The following is a 22,767-nucleotide window of genomic DNA, read 5'->3' on the forward strand; positions in this document are numbered from 1 at the left end:
CTGATTCCATTTCCACCGTCTATAACACTCTTCGTGGCTGTGGTAAATTGTGGTTGAGCTTGCTATGCATAGTAGTTGACTACTATGTCGATAAATAAAATGTTATGGAGTAATTACTAGATATCCCTCCCTGCAAAATAAATAACTAGTTGACAACCGTCATGTTTACTGGTCTAACTTTAATTGTTAATATTTTAAATTATTTATTATAAAAATTATATATTTTAAAAATACTCATCGAGAAAAATCAAATAATATATCATATGATAATATTTATATATACATATTAGTAGAAAAATACAATCAAGGAGATTATATGAATAGTAGATAAAGTCAGAAATATGTCATTTATTTTGGACGGAAGAGTAGTGTTTAGATTGATTTGATCACTAATATATTTGACTTATAAAATAGATTAGTTATTAAATATATAAAAAATAACTTTTGTGTATTTCATTGCTTTTGTTTCTTTAGAATGTGATTCCATTTCCACCGTCTATAACACTCTTCGTGGTTGTGGTAAATTGTGGTTGACTACTATGTCGATAAATAAAATGTTATGAAGTGATTACGAGTTACGACATACTACTAGAGGTATGAGTTAAGTAAGGATTTGCTCTACCAAAAAAAAAAAAAAAAAAAAGTAAGGATTTGAAAACAAGTAGTAAATTTTACTCCCTTGTCTTTTACATGAACAAAAGTTTAATATTTATGTTGATTTGATCACTAATATATATTGACTTAGTTTTCTTTTTTACTCAATATATTTGACTTAGTTATTAAATATATAAAATGAACTTTTGTTTATACTTCCTCAAATTTTATATGTAAATAAATATTTTTTTATGTACATCGAATAACTAATGTATTTGTTCAATATATAAATAAATTAGATGCATTTAAGGCCCGCCAAAGCCAAATGCAAGATGCGCTATTAGGGTTGGGAATAGGTCAGGCGGCCTACAGGCGCCTTCGGCCTGGCCTGTGTAAGTCTGGCTTGACCTGACCTGTTTATTAAAAATGTCAAGCTTAAGCTTTGAAAAAAGCCTGTTTACATAAATAGGTCAGGCTCATGCTTCTAAAAAAGCCTGATAGGCCGCCCTGTTTATATTTAATTATTATTATTATTATTATTATTATTATTTATATAATATTATTATTTATATTTTTTTTTGCCAAAGAAAAAATAAATTATTATTTAATCATATTTGTTATTTTATTAACTTTTAATTATTGTGCTAATCATTTTATTAGTTTTTTCTTAATGTTGAAGAAATTATAAAAATTTAAATGTGAAATAGGCTTTTAAGGCCTGTTTAGACTATTTAAAAAGACTATACAGAGACATTTATGTAACACAGACTTTTAAATAGGCTACAAGGCCAGGCTTTAAAAAGGCTCAGGCCAAACCAAAATAAATAACATTTGATATGCCGTAGGCCAGACTCAGGCCCGAAGAAAAATCTTAGGCCAGGCTCAGGCATGTCAAGGCCTGGCCTGACCTGTTCCCAACCCTATGCGCTATAGTGTCGGGCCTCCAATTTATAGGAATTTAAAAAATTCAATTATATGGTATTAGGCCTATCAAGAGTAACAATAAAAGTGATAAAAATGTCCATTTTTCAATTAATTTATTAATAAGTTGATTATATCATGACTCTTTTTTATGAGAAAGGATTCTCTCAAGTTGAAAAAAAATTGAGGAAATAATGTTGGTATTTGGACCATTGGATTGTACATATCAAACAATATTTAAATCTAAAAGAAATGGATTAAAGTTGATTGATGGTTGAAATGTGAAAATTGAGAGGATCTTTTCTCCTTTTTTATGCTGGTTTTTTTCTTATAGTGTTAGTTATAAGATTATATTTTATGTTATTCATATTATTTACAGTTAGTTTTTATTTTCATTTTATAAATTGTTCAAAACAAAATAGGAGGACTAAAATTAAGCATTTCATAAATTAGAGGACCAAAAATACATACCGAACCTATACTCTCTTTCTTCTTCGTCCTTGTATGTTAATTGATAAAAATTGCACCATTTATTGAAAATTTGTCGATCTGAGAGGCTTGTAACTAGAAGAACAAACAAACCAGCATTGTTAAGCACAGCCAGAGCCAGCCAACATATATATATATATATATATATATATATATATATATATATATATATATATATATATATATATATATATATATATATATTATAAGAAAAAAAAAGAAATTAATTAAATCATCTATTTCAATTTCGGTTCAGAGAGGTTAGGGGAATAATAGAATTATTTGAAGACAAATATGATTGATTTGATGCATCCATAAAGAAGGTAAATTCTAATATGGACAATTTCATCAAGTGGTCAATGGTGGACAAGTCGTGAATAACATTATAACGAATACGAATTTTACAAAATTCACCGTTGGATTGAAAGTTTATATAATATAGATCATCCATAGAAAAATTGAAAATCATTTGATATGTTACTGAGACACATCAAAATTAACGGTTTATTAAATAACGTAAATCTTGATGGGTCTCAATAACATATGAAATGATTTTCAAAAAATTTTAAAAAATTTATGGATGATCTATGCAATATAAACTTTCAATCCAATAGTGAATTTCGTAAAATTCATATTCCGTAGATCACTTATCCACGGTGGACCACTTGTGCGTAGAGCCCCATAAAGAAATGTATGGAAATTTTGGGGGTTTGAAGTAGTATTTCTTTACGCTGGATTATTAAGTCACAGCTTTAACAATTGGGCCTTTTATAATAAGGGCAAATCCGTAATAAAAAAAATAAACGGAGTCCTCATAGTCTTTTCACACAGATCCAAAAACCCTAATTCAGTTTTTCATCGACTATAAATTCAGAAGAACGCATTCGGATTCCTCATTGTAGAACAACGATACACAAAAACAAACCCTCTTTCTTTTCTTCTTCGTTATTATTAGCCATTTAATTTCTTTAATTTATTTTTTAATTTCAGCGATCTTAACTTGCCTCTTGAGATGCCATTGATTCATATTCAATTGATTAATGGTTAATCTCATCATTATCTAAAGAGGCATAAAGTTTTTGCAGCCGTGTTGAGTCGCTTCACCTTCGTTTTTTCCACAGGTGCAGTGAATAAACAGACTGCTAAATTTTTTATTACCCTAATTTTGTAATTTTACGTTTTTGGATTTTGAACAATTTTTTTGTTACTGATATTTTTTTAGGGAAAAATGTGTTGGATCCTATGATGGCATGAAATCTTTGAGACCTGAATTTTTAATTTGATGTCAACTACAAGCATAAATACTGAGGATCCATCTTAACCATTTTTTTTTTCGTTAATTTTTTTTGAATGTTTCTGGTTGTTTATTTAATAATAAAATTGTCTAGCTCAAATGGTTTTGTTTCTTTTGCCAAGATGATTTATAATTGGTTGGATTTCATCTGAGGAAATCAATGAAGAATCTAAAATAGTAATTAGGTCCTCTTTTATTTCCTCCGGTGAATTCCATGCCACCGATTCTTATGTTAAGCTAAATAAGCATATTTATTGAGAACCCATTTCAAACTTTTATGTATTTTATTTTTTTATTTATATGAATGATGAATAAGCACTGGGCTCTGAGCATATAATTTGATGCACATTGCTAGTCTAGAAAGCTATTTCTGACTTTTTTTTACTATCTTTATTCTTCGAATTCTTCAACTCATGAAATTACAAAGAGGAAAATAAATCATAAAATGAATATAGAAAATTAGGTTAAGTTGCATTGTTGTATTAAATTGGTTGTAAGATCTCTATAGAGTTATCCGTGGTTAAAGTTGAAGAGGCCCAAACAAATTAAGGATAATCTAGAATTAAACCTAATACTGAGATTTGATTCTAGAATTAGAAGTTACTCAATTTTACTCCAAACAAGTAGAATCTATTCTACACCTTTATAATATATTCTAGCTAAACCAAACATACCTCTAGTTAACCATTTAAATATGAATATGCTGCAAGAGAAACTGGTATGTTTGGTTTGAGATCTAGAGAATCTATAATAGATTCCAGCATGGAGAAATTTGTGCGAATAGTAACTGTAATATATTCGACAATCGATTACAATGCTCCATGGAGAAATTTGTGCGAATAGTAACTGTAATATATTCCACAATCGATTACAATGCTCCATTTGCCCCCCACCACCAGCTATAATAGAATCTAAATCCCTTGTTGAAGAACTTCTTCTTTTAACATTTTTACTTCTGCCTCAAATATTGGACTCATGTGTTTGATCAATTGTGTCTTCGACATTTTGTGTTTATTTGGAATGAAGCTAATTTTTCTTATTAATGATTCTAAAATTTTATGATTTATTTTAAAATTAATCTTGCACTAGCATGGGAAATATCAACATGTGTCTCTAGTAATCAGTTTAATAAGGGTATAAATAGAATTTTATATTTGATAAAGAAAAAATAATTCTTATTAAAAAAAGGATATGATGATTATTAATTAAATTTTGAAGGTTTGAACCCCTAATTTTGGTTACCCGCAAAACTCCGGTTGATTTTGATGTAATGGAGAAGACAAACAGTGTGATGTAATCTGGTGCATTAAAAAAATCAAAAGGTATTAACTCATGTTGATTTTCAATCCCACAATTGAAGAAACTTTAGAAGTTCACATCATAATGTTTTTCTCCTATCCAATGGGTCAAAAGTTCATAGACGTCTCCTGGAAGCTTGTGACAATGAACTGTCAGCTCTCCAAATCTATCCAATCACGCCTTACTACAAATTGGCACACTTCACTGACAAGAAATATGATCAGACGATATTTAAGGATAGTTTGATACTCTATCGAGAACATATGTTGGCCTAATCCCTCAATTGAGATAGGTAGAAGAAAATCCCTCGATTTACTTTATTATTTGAACTTTGGTTGAAGATAAATTAACAAAAGTGAATAACTCATGTTGATTCTTATTAGTGGTTTCATTTAAGGAAAATGATAAACAATTTCTTGTTAGTTGTATTAATATGAAAATTTTGTTTTAAAATTTGTATTTTTTTTTTTGACAATTTTTCTTTATATTTAATATTTTAAAAGTGTAAAATATAACTCCATCCGTTCTTTTGTTGAAATACTCACAATCTCTAAGTGTGTTTTTAAATTGTTTCTCCATCATTTGTCAGAGAATCCCACAAATTTAAATGGGACCTTTTCAATAATCAAACAAATAATGATTTCTAATACTATCAATATGCAAACCAATAATGATTATAAGTTGTTTCTAAACCAATTTTTCCATCATTGGAAATATTCCATCTGGGGATATTATTGTTGTCATTGGTAGGAGATTTCATTTTTGCTATCAAACTTCAAATAAAATAAAAATATGGAAGCAAATTGTTAATTATACTCCAGTTTCTATCCTCATTCATCACATAACTAGCCACAAAGAACTCTCTTTTCTCATGTAACTTAGAAATAACCTATGTCTAAATATTAGAGGAATTGTTCTGAACAATGATTGAAGGGTGGGAAGAGCCAAATCATACTTGACACTCATCACTTGCAGCCAAAGTTTGTTGGGTTTTACCAACAATTGCCAAGCAAATGACACTTCTTTCAAGCGCCTATATGAGAGCTGAGAAATAGGAATGCGCTTAACATGTTTCCACCTTCGTAGATGTTAAGGGTTTGTACAACGTTATGAGTACAACATATACAGAGACTAGAGTGTAGCTTATTGGTTGGTTTCTTAATGATAAACTTGATGAGTTATGCAAATTGGGGTAACATAAATGTTGAACTTAGTGATGCGTGTATCGGGGAAAATCAAAGTACCACACAGAATAAAGGTAGAGCATGAAGTGAGTTTATAAAGAGTCATAGTATCTCTTACTTTACAAGTCAATTTTTGTAATGTTTATAGGGTTGTATCTTGACGCCCCTAAGCATTTAGTTACCTAATCATTATATTCAACATTAATTTAGACTTTCAATTTATCTTCCTGACTTAGAAATTAATGATAATAAGTGTGAACCAATTCCTCCCTCAAATTAAGTCTTTCCAAGTGAACTACTCAATCTCCAAGCTCTAATGAGCTACTCCTCCTGGTTTCAAATATAAGCAAAAATTCTCTTTCTAAGTTCATTGAATCATTTATGTATTTGGTTTGATTCAATGAACCTAAAAAGAGAATATTTGCTTATATTAGAGACCAGAGGGAGTAGACTTTATTCTGCTATCATACTACCTAAACGATCCACTTAATCGCATCTACATCATGTGTCCATCGCTCCTTTGCAAGGAAGTAAAAAGTGCACCAGATTTTTTCAAGCTATTAACACTGTCAAATTCAAAGCAAATATAAATACACAAAGCCACTGCCGGCACAACCTACAAAAGACATAACCTAGTCAATGTTATGTTACTCCGGGAATTTTGTTCTTTTCAACTGTCCTGCATCAACCGCTACACATTCAAAACTGTCCTATACTCTTTTTTATATTGGTATAGCAGTGATATGCTCTGCTTAGTGTGATAATGCTTGTTTGTTGGCTTCATAATTTTGTGTCAGCGCACCGGAGATGAGAAGAAAATTACAACAAAGTATACAATGAATCCAGCAATAAGTATTCCCCCATAGATGTAAGTTTGAGAAGAGTGCACAGGGTACTTGTACTCAATTTTGCAGCATTTCATATTATCCCTCTCACTGGTCAAAACATGGTCAACATATCTGCAATTCACAAAATTGTGAATGATTGCTAGTAATTTTTTTTTAAAAAGGAATGATTACTATTACTAAAATATATAAAAACTTACTGTTGGGTGAACATGGTGCTCTGAAGAATATCTGAACTGTTCAAGAAGGCATCCTTTAAACGATGATCATATAATAATGAAGACATATCAACAAGAAGCTCCTCAAGGCCCTGGTAAACGTATACGTATTGAAAAATGTCAACAATCCAAACGTCCACAAAGAGAGATCAAGAACTTCAATCGATTAAAAACTTACATCAAGGTATTTTTCCAAACGGTCAACTAATTCATGTGGAAATGGTTCAGGCAAATTAGTAGTTTTCTTGTAGAACTTCTCCAACCACAGTTCAGTGGTTGATTTTTCCTTCTTTCCCTTCACAGGCTCACCAAGGGGAGTTTTCAGATACTCTGCTGCAAAACCTTGGACGGTCTGTGTGCATAGAATTGACGGGGATCCATAATTAGATAAACAAGTAAAATATTAATATAACACTCTAATTAGCCTGAATTACCTCTGATGTTTCACGAATTTTACGAAGTACAGAATCCACACGTGCATATATCGAGTTCCTCTGTCAACAAACAAAACGCCAATTTGAGAAATAGGTCTTTGTATATAAAATTAATATTGGTATATAGAGAGGACACTTACCAATGCAACATCAAGGAGCATTTGACTAACATGAGATGTATTAGAAAATGGTCCAAATGGATGACAGCCAGCTGCCCAAAGCCAATTTACAATAGGTCTTTCATGTACATGAGAAACCTTTGCATATGGTGCACTTAAACCACCCACCACTGTGGCAATACCAGCCAATATATGACGCTGTGCTTGAGATGGGACGGCATGTCTTCTCTGTGTTTCTGAAACATAACTGTCAAACAAGGCAATGAAGCGTGATGTCAAATTTTGCAAGAGAAAACAGACAAATAAGGAGGAAACCCAAGATAATTCAAAGTGGCCATTGAAGTGGTTTCTTTCAGTCCATTAAATCAAAGCCAAATAGACAATCAGCATGAAAAGTGGGTATTGCTTGCAGCAGACTGAGCTAAATAAAATGGCTCTATAAGGAATTATATTTCACTGCATCAACAATATATCTACACAAAGATAGACGTAGACATATTAAATACAAGTTGAAAACAATCAGATTGCAATGGTGACTAACTGTCTTCTTTTTGTGTTGAGGGAAAGGAATGGCTCTACAAGGAATTATATTTCACTGCATCAACAAAATATCTACACAAAGACAGACATAGACATATTAAATACAAAGTTGAAAATAATCAGAATACTCCAATGGTGTCTTGACTGTCTTCTTTGTGTTGAGAGAAGGGAAGGCATAGTGTCATCGACAGTCTATTTGAATTGAGATGTGAAAATAAAAATGGACAAAAATGGTCTGAGTTTCTGCATAGAAAAACTAGATGTTTCATAGTACAGTCTACAATAAGTATACTATGTTGGCAATCACTCAAAAGTAAACTACATTCCTTCCTCTATCATCTACATGTGTGAATGTCTACTACAACAACAACAATAATACTGTAATAGACATATTGTTGAATAAATAAATAAATAAAAAATAATAGTAGGCATCAATCTTCAACTCACAAGTACTGGATATCCATATATCATATTCACCCACCTCAAAGGAATCTTTTCATTTTGATGCTCAAGCACAATTACAACATCATTGCTTGTCCACACCATACTTTCGTCCTCCATCATAAGATTTGGATCCACATCAGCCAATGATAGCACAAAGCTGCATGATAAAAAGCATAGCATTTCAAAATTTCAATATTGAACTGGTTTTGAAGCAAAAATAATATTGACACCAATCAATTTTTTATCCTGTAGCAATATTATGCACTTTATATAAAAGTATTTCAAGGGTCCTAATTGGCTTAGTTGAGCAGTTCAAAATAATAAATCAAGACATATTTTACTAGTTTTAATAAACCTATAAATAAATGTATACAACTGCAAAGTTTTCACCAAAAGAAAAACACAACTGCAAAGATACTCTTGATGTTAAAGATGTTATTTTCACATGCATCTAGGAGAGATAGTGGTGTACGCACACAGGAACTACTCTTGTTCCATAAGTTGGTTGAAGATCCCCTTGTTTCTTTACATTCTTCCTCTTTTTCTTGCCCTGTTTTGAGTTATATGATGACCAAAGAGGCTTATGCTTAAGAATTGAATCAGTTGGCCCTTCAGATTCTTCCATCCAACTCTGGCGGAGGAAATATTTACTTGAAAGAGATGGGTCAGCCACTTCAAGCAATCCAGCAGCAAGCACATCAGCAGAACGTTCCATCTCCTGTTCAAATGCGGTTGCATGTCCATATAGATATATTAAAAAAATAACAAAATAATTCATATTTAGCGTTTATAATGCCGACAAATTCAGCTATTTTGGAAATGAATTATGCATGTTCTTCAAAAAGGCTAAAACAGAGCATGAGCAGCAACATGTCCGCGAAGTGTTCAGTTTTTTCTATCTAATTAAAGGTGTCAGCAAAGACATACTAATGATTCAAAACTTAAAAGTTAGTCAAAATTTATCTACTAATTATCTAGTTAAAAGAAAGCTAGCACATTGCTCATGTAAAATTATCAAAGAAATAGATTTATGAAACTAGACAGCACCCACTTCTTTTAAGATAGCACCATCAAGATAAGTTTTGGTATGAACATGGAAACGACCATCATTCTTGGTTTCCTGAAGTGAATGTCCACGCATAGCTTTTGAAACTGCGATTGACAGCTTCTCGTGGCGATGTAGTGAATGAGTACCCCCAATAATTACAACTTCTTGCCCATCATGAAGCAATTTTTTCACCTGAGGAACGAATAAACTGTAACACTTGCATGATTTTTCTGCTAAATTGCAGAAAATATCGATTCTAGTAACTGCCACCAGACAATTTTCAAACACTGAGGTAAAATAATTGGTAGCCTACTCCATAGGAAATTACAAACCTCTGTCTTAATTTCATCGATGTTTATACTGTAATTGTGGCCCTTTTGCAAAATATTGTATCGATTGTGATTTTGCAAGACTATTATTGGTATAAGCAATCTTGAAGTAAGATCAACAGTTTCAAACCTGAACATTTCAACAAACATATAATTAGATTCTAAATATAATAACCAGTTATCAGTCCTTTAATTAATTCTCAAGTTCTCTTATAATTTGCATGTTAGATGCTAAACTGACAACCTAACTTACACATATGCCTTAAAAGTTAAAACTGTGTGCATAAAAAAAGGGGATGAGTCAGCAACAATGTTATCGATGGCGGACCATGGCGGAGAGCCAAAAATCCAACATACTGGCCGATATAATGGTGCCTCCATATCCGAGTATGGCGCTGTGGCACCACCATCGTTCACAAAATGGCCGTATCGGTTTTCCAAAAATCCACCATGGCCAATATTTGACAAAACTGGTTAGCAATGGTTCTTAGGTGAAAAGTAAGGATCAAATCATACTACAAGTTTCAGAGTTTAGGTATCTAGAACCCATATTAAGGGGGCATTAACCAGGATGTCACATACAGAATTACAGGTCGGCACTAGGCAGTTAAAATGGAAAAAAGGTCCAGGCATAACCAAAGAACCTATACGCACAAGAAAAACTTATCAGAGAACAATAAGACCAGATGTGCTGATAGAACATCAAGATTCAGTATAGCTGGCCCAATTTATTGGGCCCATCTTACATGAGCACTATTGATAGAAGTAATTAGAATGGGCGGGGGGGAAGAAGGGTTAGCGGCATTTTATGGGAATAAATCTGTTATAAAATGGAGGAAGGGTAGCGAGTAAAGCATTCAGAAAGATTGTTAAAGAGTTTGTTAGGAGAGTTTCTCTCTAGTCTAGAGACTAGAGCATCTGGTTAGGAGTTCTTGAACTCTGGTTTATCATTTCAGTTTGTGATTCCACCATTGTATAGCCTTTGTGCTCAATCTTTACAGCTTCGTTATCTTGATTTTACAGTTTCTATCATGTGCCCTATGGTAGTTAACATTGGGCAGTGAAACACCAATAATAATAAAACAGTGTAGCAAATATAAGAATGCAGAGATAGATGAGTGGACAAAGATAAAAACAAAACTACGGAAACACATGTATCTCCCAAGAGAAAGCTAAGACACCACTAATTGAAATGAAAATGATGGTTAATCATTTTCCGATGTTTGGTCACATGAGAAGACCAATAAACGGTGTGTAGAAAAAAGTAGAGCGAAAGACATTCCAATTGAAAAGCGTAAAGGAAGACTGTCAGGAACTGAAATTTTCTATTCAAACAATATAGATTAGAGAAAAGTCAGACACAGAGACCTGATTAATGGCAAGTGCAGAAAAATATAGAAACTGGAATAGAAAGAAACATAGCAGAGAAGAAAGCTTCTTTGGCCTGTGGCACAGCCACCTAAATGATTGCCTACCTTCTATCACGACTCTCCTTTCCTCTAATATTCATGTTCCCCTCAAAGATTCAAGCACCCGTTTGTCCAGCCTGTTAGAATTTAGCATAACAGACAACTCTCATATTTCCCAAACCATTTACCAGCCTGCCCTTGTTCCTTTTCCCTCTTCTGTTGTAGAACTTCATCGGGAGTTAGGATCCTCTCCGTCCATTGGAGGCCCATAAATAAGAAAACTATTATAAAATGCCTCACCCTAAAGGGTTTTACAGAAATTTTGGTTGTTAGAGAGTCCAATGACCCCTTGTAGCAACTAGCACACCTAACTAGATAAGGCTTCGTTGTTATATGCTTAAAGATGACATTGCATTACCTCACATCAGGTGCTATAACGTGTTCCACCGTTGTTGATACCAAAGAAGCAAGCTGTCCAAGAAAAATGTCATTGCTGGATCGATAAAATGCTGTGCTACTCAGACTCACAACATTTCGTAATCTTGGCAAAGTTCTAGAACTGACACTTCCTTCTTCAGCTTCAATCTTACCATAAGTACAGGGCCCTGCTGAAAGGTCAATCACCACAAATCTGAACAAACAAAAAGAAGTAAAGCTGAAAATTTGCTTGTAACTGTGAGACAAAAATACACGTTGACACTAATTATTCCTAGTAAAGGACCTCCAAGAATTGGTAACACTCTATTTGACTAAAGAAACTGAAATTTAACAAACAAATCAGGTCTCAAAAGGCCTTTCTTACCTGCCCGAGCTCAGCCAAACTTGAGTTGCTCCGCCACCATCGTAGCGATAACGATAAATGTAATCTCCTTCTTGTTTTTTCATATCTTCCTCAGTTAGCTCAGGAATTTTTCCATACATTAAACTATCAAGATCTATTTCCTTATTTCTAGGATCTAGTCTCACCTGCAATATATTTTAAAACAATAGTCAAAAAAATTTCCACAATAGTAGTGGAAGATGATACTAAACAAGCAGGATGAATGAAGAACTCAAGCAATCAGTCACAAATATTTGATCCCTTGGTTGTTAGTTAAAACAAGCTTACAATTATTTTATGTGTGACAACTTAGAAGCAGTCAATATAAAGTCAATATCAACTAAATTTGAAGGATATAAACTATAAAGCGAGGTAATTTACATTTTGCAACTAAATGGCATTGAATATTGGTTATACCTTGTCAAAGTTTACAATAAATATTGCGCTTGGCACTGGTTTATCCATCTCCGTGACAGAAGATCCCACACTATCCATGTCAAATATGTAGGAGTACAGCTTTTGAAATACTGGCTCCACAGCCGTCGCTTCAACTTCAAATAAAGGCACCTCCCTTCCAAAGTCAGACTGGAAGTTGTAAAAAACTTTAGAATCATATCTCAAGATGGAGGCAATAGCTATTAGCTTCATATCGCTAAAAAAACAGAAAGTGATATACAATGAAACAGTTACCTCCCTTGCTTTTCCTGCAGGAACCATTGCCTCTTTCAATGCTTTCTCAAGTGCTATCAGTTCAGGCTGTCCAGCCTATGGTAAGATTTGAATTTAAATCGTTAGAAATTTTCAGATTTCTGATAAAGGGGTATTTACACCAAAAAAATATCAAAAGAACAAAGGCTTTATTAATTTAAAGATTTCAATGTAAAGTTTGATTTTGATACAAAGCTAATTGGCAATTTCTGAAAAAAGTTAAGTTCATCTAAACTAAAGCTTACCCTTCATTTCTCTCAGCTTTCTAAAACTTTTGACTATTGTGTCAAGACTATTGAAGTATGGGCATAATGAAAGTTTTGCCGGTGGTTCTAATCCATTTATTTTATATTAATGAGCAGTTTAAGAAAGCAACGAGGATGTCCTTTTGCGATTATGTGTGAGCATCTTGTTTAGGTACACACGTTAATTATGCGCTTATAGCATAGTAGTTTATCATATAAGCGTGTATGTATAAGCTATTTTTATTTCTATAACATAAGATAAAATAAATTCAAAACTGTTTTCATGTACATTATAAGCTATCTTCATATAAGTTATAAGTTGTTTCCACGAGTCCTCCCAAACAGTCTCACAAGTGTTTATGTCAGTAGATAAGCTCAAATAAATCAATCCAAACAAACCCTAAATGACCTTTTTAACTACTTCGCGAACAAGATCTCTGCTAATCTACTTCCCAAACCATTAATGGTGATGAAAACTCAAATGAAATAAGAAACTCATCCTTCCCAAACCAACCGACTCAGCAAAATTATAGATGTTAGGCAAGTGGCTACCAAGCACAATCTTGAGAGCTGCATTTCATTTTTAAAAACATCTTTCTAATGAATAAAAAAAATTAGATTAGTGGAAGCATGCAATTCATGAGAGAACCACCCACCAAGGCATCAATCTATGCAAGGGTTTTTTACTATCAAATTTAACTAAACAATCTCATCTCATAAGCAAGGGTATAAACAATGTGATTAACAACAAAATTAGGATACAAGATACAGAAACAAATCAATTAGAACACGAAAGAGTAGCTTACAGAAAATGCATTATAGACCAAATGATGCTCAATATCAAGAAGCTCCTCAGTCTCCAAACAAGAAGGTCTATGAGTCGGAAAACTCGTTTTGAGAAGCTGTTCCAATTTATGCGCATCAATAGTATACCTATATCCTCCATCACCGTTAAAACCGATCAAAACCACATTCACTTCCAACGGAACTTGAAACGGAACCTAAAAGAAGCACGATAAGATTCTAAGAGTGAATTTCAATTTTGATTGAATTAATATGCGAAATTGCGTGGAAGGAGAAAAATGACCTCAGCACGAGAATGAAGCATGCGGCGAATATCGGATCGGACGGAATCTCTGACGTCGTGGAAGGCGCTGTGGTGCCACTGAGGATGACCGGGTTCTCTTTTGAAGGCTTGTTGTGGTGCTGACTCGGAGTGAGTCAACAGAAGGAAACTCAGCACGATGAGTATGATCGAGCGAGGCGCCATGCCTCGCCGAGTTAGATTGATGAGTTGACTCGTTTCAGGAATCGTTGTTGTTGTTGTTGTTTTGAAATGAATGAATTAATGAGGTGTCGCTGAAGCTCAGTGGGAGTGTGGTTTGGTTAGGTCGCTGATAACGTTTTTACCATTTTACCCACAATAATTTTTTTTTTTTGACAGTTACCCACAATAACTCTTGTAATAATAACTCAAATGTCGTTTTATTTTTTGGTCTCATACATAATTTATATTTTATAGGTAATTAATCTCTCTTTGTAACTCCAAATTTAGTGGGGTTTGATTATGTGAAAAGCTAACTCGATTATGGTCATTTCAGTATCCGTTTGGTGAATTATTGATCCAAATTGAGCTGTGTGCGAAGCTTTGAAGTTGTGACTCGAAAGCAGAATTTTATGGGGGGCAAAATCCAAAAAATTATAAAACAGAGGGTAAAAGTCCGTGTTTTAAAACAGGGGGTAAAATTCCAATTTAATCAAAATATGGGGGCAAAACTGCATTTAAGCCTATTTTATATTTTATTTATAAAAAATAACATTATAACACATTTTATATTTTTAGGAGAAAATAACTATAGTTCGTCAAAAAAAAAGAGAAAATAACTATAATTCACAAAAATTTGTCAATCTGATAATTCAGACTAAGCTTTTCGATAAATTATTTAAGAGTAGTGCTATATGGCACGAGTGATTTTGCCCACGACAAATTAAAACATCATGCAATTTGATTTGTTATTAGAGTTTTTGGTTGTCAATTGTGTGTATATATCCAAAGAAATACTACTCCGTATCATACAAATCCAAGGAGATGTTGACGGTGGCAACGACTTTGGCTTGTGGTTCTTCCACTTTGTCGGACGCGCAAAGTGTTGCACCTGACTTTGCTAAGAAAAAGGTAGAACGATAAATATTATCCGAAATAGTGAAGGGTGCTTGATAATAGTATTTCATTACTTGAAAGCCAGTGAATACTAGAGCCAATGAAACGGTAGCCACTAAAGCGTAAACTACTCGTTTTTCCTTCCCTGCGAGTATAGCATTTTTCATTCCTTTCGGGTCAAAAACGCGGGCTGCTGGTGGTGCTGTGCCCATTCTTTCTCCCTCTTCTTCTGCGTGACAATGATATCCACCGTTCCACAATCAATAGTGAGAAGTGGTTGCAGATTTCTCATTCAAAGTTTTTCAAAAACAAAATTAATCATTTTAAGTCAAATGGAAATTAAGATGAAAATCGTAAAAGCTAGCATAAAATCGTTTGTGCAATTTTGTCGTACCATTCAACATTTTTCATTAATTAAACCGGAAATGTTTTTACATAAACTTGTATTTGGTCCAGAAAAGTGGAGAGTGAACTGAAAAATGAAGTTGTAAAATGTTCAACAACACATATAATTGTAGGGGTATAAGATAAAATGGAGCTATATCTACCCTCCACTACTTTCTTGAAAATCACACTTCTCTAAATTTATCCATCTAAACAGAGAAAAATAATTTTTTCTCATAGAAGGGTGGTTTTTAACAATCACAACGGGTGTAAAAAGAAACTCTCAAGTGATTATGCCATATTGTTCGTCTCTCCCTTAATTTCCTCCATAATGCAAATGTTTTCATGACGTGACATCCATGGGTGTTATATTCAAAGTATGATTTGTTATATAAAATCCAAAAAAATTGTTAGGGGGCACTAGAGATACAAAGAAGGCTTCTGGTTGTGAAGATCTACACTTTGGGGGGAGGGGGATAAGCTATCTATACAATCAAGTGAATATTCAACACTTTAACAGAGTCTTCATGACCACGGTAAGCTTCTGGCAATACAAGTGAATATTCAACAGGTCAGTGTGAGTGAGTGTTTGGAGTGGTGGATTCATGACATGAAGAGGGAATTGGGATGAAAATTATGTTACATGTATTGTAGAATAATAGATGTTGTCATGATAATGTGGTTCAAGGCAAGTTGATGAAACTTCCTGTCAAGGTTTAGCAGAGGTTAGAAGTAGAATACATGCAAGTTTCGTGCCAGTGTTTGATTTTAAGCTACAACTGTAATGGGTGAATTGATTTCTGTAGTTGTATTGTGCTGAGGCATGGGTGGTATCAAGTTGCATAAAATCATCAAACTGTCATGCAATCATTTATTATTAATATATAATTTTGCTTACTAAAAAAAATCCAAACATAAAGTAAACATAGCCCTGAAAGAATGTAGTTATTCATTATTTTGTCCTCATAAGAGGGCAGAAACAAAAAATTCTATAGTTAAAGCAATTAAAAACAAACGAACCAATAAAAATTCACAACCGACTAACAAGAAACTAAGAACAGAACATTTAAGTTGATAATAAGGAACTTTTATCAGGGTCTATAATTCATTATGATAAACATTCTGCGGATTTTTCCGAGTGCTAACTTGTAAAACATCAACTTTGGGAAGTAAAACAACTTATATCTTTACAGTTTGAGAGATTGGCGCAAATAAAGACCCTATAGTTTCGACTGTTTCTTGGAACTTCTTCCTGCTATGAATTCCTGCATTTTCTTGAATTGCTCCTTCGTCATTCCATTATAATAATCATGGGCCCTCTCCTATATTTTGCACACAATTAGAGAGCTCGATCAAAATTGCAGAAAAATAGTTATGACTGTGCAACTCAAAGATTAAGGATGCAAAAATAAGGAGGAAGATATCCAAAATTATGTCAAGGATTACTGATCACACAGAAGACAAAAATGTAACTGATAATGAGTAGACAAATGCAAAACATTTTTCCACCATTTTACAGCAATGCTATATAATATAACTAGTCTTGTTTTTAACTACGCTCCTTACGGATGCAACATACACAGTGAATTTTAGATAGTGAGATTTTACTCTAAGCTCCCTGTATTTCTATCAACCATGCTTAAGTTAAGTGATAAACTATTTGCCTAATTACAATGATTAAGTTCACAAAATGACAGGAATGATTAATGGTTATGGCTGCACCCTACATAACTTGCTGAGAAATTGAATCCATATTATGTAATTTTTGACACACAAATGCTGCAGCACTTACCTTTTCAAGGGAAAGAGCATGGCCAAGATCCAGCTTGATGCCATCATTTATCACCGACTTGTACCTCAATACCATGTCTTGATTGTTTTTCACAATGGCTTCCGCAATTTCTCTGGTTTTCTTCATCAGTTCACCGTCTTCAACAAGATGGTTCACCAAACCTAACTTTTCAGCTACCTCTGCAGTCAAAGGCGTGGCCGTAAGAGATACCTCGCGTGCTTTATTTACTCCTATAATGCGCGAAAGCTTCTGAGATAAACCCCACGAAGGAAATATCCCAAATCTGCATGTAACCAATAACACCAACAAGTAATCTTAAAAAAAGTAAGAAAATGTCTTAAAAAACAGAGGTTATATTAGATTAACAACTAACAATTATGAAAGTACTAGCGGACAGCTTATAGCGTCCCATGCAATCAAAGCACAACTGTTCTGTAACGGTAATTCTATCACGAGCTTATGATCATGTTCACTAACTTATAACGTTTTTTCATACACTATTTCAAGTAACGTTTAAGCTTATCACGAGCTTATAACTTACAACACTTTTATGACATATCATATTAATTAGTTGATTCAACTGCTAATTTTATGGAACACTTTAAATTCTATTCGCCAGTTTATCCATTATCAACTAACTTATCCGCTAATAAATCATCTTCCATGAGCTAGCTTATCTACCATTAGCTACTTTTTATCAAACAAATGGACTTTCTTACAATCTCTAAATCCAAAATATTGAATTATCATTGATTTGATAATGATAACAATCCTAAATAAAATTAGAAAAGAAAAAAAAAACCTAGCATGAGTATCCATGAATTTGGCTCCTTTGGCAGCAACCAAGATATCACAAGCGAGTGCAATCTCAAATCCAGCGGTAACAGCAAATCCTTTGATAGCTCCGATTATCGGTTTACGGCATCGTTCCATTTGCACGACGGGATCACTCTCAGGATCTTTAACATCACCTTTGAAAACATCCTCCGCCGACGTGAGATCAACGCCGGAACAAAACGACCGACCCGATCCTGTCAATATAATCACCCGCACCGATTCGTCCCGGTCCAGACTCTTGAAAGCCTGAGCCAGGTCTACATTCATAGCCCGAGTTAACGAGTTAAGAGAATCGGGACGGTTAATAGTCACCACCGCGATTCCGTTTGGTTCGCGGTTGACGAGTATTAGCTTCTCCGATGATAACCGATCCATTTTCGACCCGATTTAATTTATTTTTTTTCCGTTTTGGGATTTTCTTCTTTTTTTTTTTTTGACGCAAGTTTTCTTCTTAGGATTGTATTGAAGTGCGTGATGAGTATGTAGAAATGAAAATGGCGTGTATATTTATACTTTGTCTTCTAAAGATAAAGTTGGGTCGAATCGTATGGGAACAAGACCATGTTAATAATTTTGCGAAGGGTGAGATTTCAATCAAGAAGCTCTAATGAAGATCGAAGGAGTGGTTGGATAGAGTTTCCTGCGTTGAATAGGAATGATCAAACGGTTGTAATGACTGTATGGCAGATAGCATGAAAGGATTAACGGGAGAGGATTCGGATCTACGCTGACTATGGTAATCGCCGACATCTTCATTTATAAAATGGGACAAATATTTAATGCAAGTGAAAAAATTAGACGAGTGAGATTCACATGTACTAGTTACTAGTATTTTAGTTTTTCACCCCGAATCTAGTTTGGGGTCAGGTCTGACATCAAGTAGTTTCAGTTCTCTTTCGATCGCAGTTGCGGGAGATTGAATCGCGGTCCTTCATATCAAGTTCAACGTCAATCACCATCAAATCAATTAACGATTGATGTATTAGTTACCATTTTATATGTGCATTTGAATGATTTAGGCCGGACGATTCACCGGGGTTAAAGCATATCTTAAAATTTAAATAATGCTGATAAATATACTTATAAATGATTCACCAACAATTTTTTTTTGATTTTCACGACCAGTAGTTTAATTCGGTTCGGGGGACAGTTCTGACATCAAGTGATTCCAGTCCCCTCCCGATCGCAGTTGCGGTGGATCGAACCGTGATCTTCCCTACCAAGTTCAACACTAATCACCGTTAAACCAACTAACGATCAGCTATTCACCAACAAAATCTTAACACTATAAGTTAAAATCGCACAATGAAATACGAGCCAACATCTTATCAACCAACCAATCTATATTGATATTGTACCTTTCCAAATATGTGTTACTACATAAACAATAAGTTTTAAAGTTTTTTTTTTAAGGAAATTTTATAAAGTTCTCTTCTTTTTAACCGTCATTCTTTTTATTGTGTGAAATTCGTGTCCTGATCCGACCACCAATTTATTTTTAAGATGGGCTGGGTAGAAATAACTACTATGTTTTATCTTGGTTATAAAGCAAGTGGATGGTGGATGATGACTTGAAATATAAACAATATCATTCATATAATAAGGATAGAACATTTAAATACAGTTTGTCAAATCTCAATTTAACTATCAAATTGAATTAGAAAATGTAAATCCTCTAGAGTTTCAGCAAAACATCAATTTCTAACATTTAAAAACAAGTTAAGATCGAAAGAGTCGGCGAATGTTCATCGGCGAAATATCAGTTGAACCACCGTCTAGGAGGCGCTTGGCGATGACAACATTTGCAGCATCAGAAGGATGATAAGGGTCCCAAAACACATATTTTGATCTATCCCAACAAACTTTTGAGGTAGGACCACAAGGGATCAAACCTCCAAATCTCCCAGCCATGTTGCAACAAGCAGAAGAAGGATCATCAAAACCTACCACAAACACATTCAAATTTAGTCTTTATTAATTAGTTTAAAAAATTACCATACCAATTTAATGTTCTAATAATAGTTTAATATATTGTCACATTATACACATACCAAATGATGCATAATTTAAGAGTATGTCTCCTAGAATATGGTAGATGTCTGCATATACAAATATTGAACCAACTAAATTTGAGTTGAGTTCTGCAATTAGACCCTTTAATTGTGTGTTAAATAAATAAGCTAGTTGATTAGGGAAAGTGACACAATTATCTCCTTCAGCTGGATGTGAATCCCTCTGATTTGGTATGCACCCAATTGGCCCCACATTTGCTACAACAATTTTTCTAGCTCCTAGATTAAATAACCTCTGCAGATGGAAGAAAAAGACTAATGTGATTTATGATTTTTAATTTCAAACATCATTTTATAATTTTAATTTGAAACAAAAATTGTGAGTAATGAGAAATATTACAGTGAGTTGTGTTCTGAGTTTTGATATCATGGTGCTCACAAAGAGTTCTGGAGAATCTATTTTGTACTCAGAAAATGTGACTTCTGGTGTCAAGTAGTTATTAATGAAATCATTTGAACCAATTGTGACCGAAAACAATGCCTTTTGGAATAGATTGAGAGCCACGGGAACACCTATGTAGGAAATTATGTCATGTCTAGTATTCGCAAAATTATCTATCTGGGCATCCATGTTGAGTCGACCACCCTATAAATAGTTTAATTTTGATACAATATCAGCGTAAGAAAATTTAGTAAATATCTTTACATCGACTTCTGAGTTTAAAGCATGAGAAAATGAAGCAAAAAACTTACAAAGACTTGTCCAGTGGAATTGAGAATTCCACCCCCACCAGAGGCATAGTTGACACCCCTCAAAATCACCGGTCCACTTGTTGTAGGTGCCAAATAAGGCGGGGTGAAGCCAAAACCCAATTCCTGACCTAGTGGTACATGAATATTTGTTTTATTAATATGAATCAAATTCGATATTTTTTAAAGTTTACAACACTTAAAACGCACCAATCATTTGCGCTAGACTTCAGTGGTGGCGGTGGTGTAAGAATATAGTAATAATAAATCAAATAGAATAAACTAGGGAAAATAAATTACTTCTAAATCTTACCAATGATATCAACTATGGTTCTTCCATTGGTGAATCTTCCTGTTGGTCTTCCGAAATCAATACCATTAGGCAAAAAATTAGCCTTTGAGAGAGAAATTATGTAATTGTTGTTTCCTACATCAACAAGAGAATCTCCAAATACAAAATTTGCTGGTAGATTTTCTGAAGTTGAAATCCTAAACAAGACTAAGACTATGAAAACCAGAAGCTGAATATCAACAATAGTAACCCTTTTCAAATTGTTCCCCATTAGAAAGTGCATGCAGAATAAATTATAACTGTAGTGAAGTTCAAAATCCTCTTTTATGCTATGAATTGAATCTCTATGCTAGAATGTGTCTAAGTCAATGAGATTTATAATGTGCATAAAACATGCCACTGGCTAAAGAAACTAATGGAATGGAATTTTATATTATATGTCATGCATGGCTTGTTATGAAGCAACATTAATTGGTCTGCATTATAGAACTATAACTAACAACTAGCCGTGATTGTTTGGTTGGAGGGAATAAATGGAATTGAATTGGATCATATGATAATTTTTATTTTTATATTTGGTCATAAAATTGAATAATCATAAGTCATAGACTCATAGTAATGTGACACTGTTTCCTAGCTTTCTTCACTGACCTCTAAGAGGCCTCAGCCATCATGTGAAATTATGTGAAACACAAATGGAATCAGAGTATGGGTCATGGGTTTCATAATACATTGAGTCATTCACAATGCAACAGGTTGGTCAAAATTCAGAAGCAATGAATTTTCACATCTTTGCTATTAAATGTAAACCGGTAAGAAAGAAAGAAATGGAACTAAACTAACTAGATAGTACTATTTAATGTTCACAGGAATTCTCACATGGAGTATTTTTTTTAGTTGCTTTAAATATTAGAATGCCCACCAAGTGTATCCTTTCTTGTTACGTTAGTTGAGATCTATCAAATGTGAGTTAAAAGTTTTATATAGATTGTAAAAGTTGATGTTGAACAACATATAAGTGAGAAAACTTATTAATCTAATGCCTTAAAGTTTTGAGTGAAAGTATGGTGTCAAAGTCACTTGTGTGGTTACTCAAAGTCCAAATGTGCCTATTGAATCCGGCGAGGTTCTCCCTCACAAGTCACAACCCAACATGGTCTGCACAAAAAATATATTGATTTTGAATTAAAGTATGGTGTCAAAATCATTTGTGTGACAGCTCAAAGTTCAAATGTGCCAATTCAGTCCCGAGAGACTCCCCTCACAACCCAACATGGTTTGCACTCTACAGCATGGCAGAATGACGGGGATAAAGACCATATGACCTAGTTCAAGTGACAGCAGCAAAATTGTTAAGATAGTTATTTTTTACAATTATCTTGATTTGAATCCGAGATCTCTCGTGTAGTCGTGTGCGGGTTGAAGCGGTTCTGACCACGCGCGTCATATTTATAGACAAAAAAAAAAAAAAAATGAAAGGCACACATAAATTGTTTAATTTCAGGATGCACCATACCAGTTAACTTACTCTATGGAGCTATGAAAAGTTAGGAATGAGGATGCACCATACCAGTTGAACATGTCTGGCATAACCGCGTC

General features: G+C 33.8%; 3 protein-coding genes and 2 non-coding genes across 6 annotated transcripts; 2 read left to right on the top strand and 3 right to left on the bottom strand.

Annotated features, from left to right (window-relative positions):
- The first annotated feature begins 3,242 nt into the window (after positions 1-3,242).
- On the top strand, positions 3,243-3,316 carry LOC123882537. The gene has a single exon (XR_006799864.1). It is a non-coding gene; the product is annotated as a small nucleolar RNA R66 (small nucleolar RNA).
- Positions 3,317-3,598: 282 nt separating this feature from the next.
- LOC123882590 lies at positions 3,599-3,675 on the top strand. Its single transcript, XR_006799911.1, has one exon. It is a non-coding gene; the product is annotated as a small nucleolar RNA snoR118 (small nucleolar RNA).
- A 2,618-nt stretch (positions 3,676-6,293) lies between these two features.
- Positions 6,294-14,334, bottom strand: LOC123920049. 2 transcript variants are annotated; one of them, XM_045972139.1, is made up of 15 exons: positions 14,028-14,334; positions 13,747-13,941; positions 12,678-12,752; positions 12,405-12,572; positions 11,970-12,133; positions 11,586-11,798; positions 9,762-9,888; positions 9,433-9,621; positions 8,858-9,099; positions 8,419-8,538; positions 7,419-7,644; positions 7,279-7,338; positions 7,023-7,196; positions 6,827-6,936; positions 6,294-6,740 (listed from the first exon to the last, which is right to left on the bottom strand). In XM_045972139.1, the coding sequence occupies exons 1-15, from the start codon at positions 14,208-14,210 to the stop codon at positions 6,575-6,577; spliced, it is 2,412 nt and encodes an 803-aa protein (XP_045828095.1). In that variant the 5' UTR covers positions 14,211-14,334; the 3' UTR covers positions 6,294-6,574. The 2 variants fall into 2 exon arrangements, with proteins under 2 accessions (XP_045828095.1, XP_045828093.1); XM_045972137.1 differs by having other exon boundaries at positions 12,405-12,752.
- Positions 14,335-16,417: 2,083 nt separating this feature from the next.
- On the bottom strand, positions 16,418-18,591 carry LOC123924656 (probable enoyl-CoA hydratase 1, peroxisomal). The gene is made up of 3 exons (XM_045977610.1): positions 18,080-18,591; positions 17,278-17,560; positions 16,418-16,807 (listed from the first exon to the last, which is right to left on the bottom strand). The coding sequence occupies exons 1-3, from the start codon at positions 18,487-18,489 to the stop codon at positions 16,706-16,708; spliced, it is 795 nt and encodes a 264-aa protein (XP_045833566.1). The 5' UTR covers positions 18,490-18,591; the 3' UTR covers positions 16,418-16,705.
- Positions 18,592-19,795: 1,204 nt separating this feature from the next.
- Positions 19,796-21,439, bottom strand: LOC123882320 (GDSL esterase/lipase At4g16230-like). The gene is made up of 5 exons (XM_045931169.1): positions 21,190-21,439; positions 20,880-21,007; positions 20,527-20,772; positions 20,166-20,421; positions 19,796-20,057 (listed from the first exon to the last, which is right to left on the bottom strand). Exons 1-5 carry the CDS (start codon positions 21,437-21,439, stop codon positions 19,834-19,836), a joined length of 1,104 nt encoding a protein of 367 aa, XP_045787125.1. The 3' UTR covers positions 19,796-19,833.
- Between the last annotated feature and the right edge of the window lie 1,328 nt (positions 21,440-22,767).

Source organism: Trifolium pratense, linkage group LG4, assembly GCF_020283565.1.
Source record: "Trifolium pratense cultivar HEN17-A07 linkage group LG4, ARS_RC_1.1, whole genome shotgun sequence".
Lineage (NCBI taxonomy): Eukaryota > Viridiplantae > Streptophyta > Magnoliopsida > Fabales > Fabaceae > Trifolium > Trifolium pratense.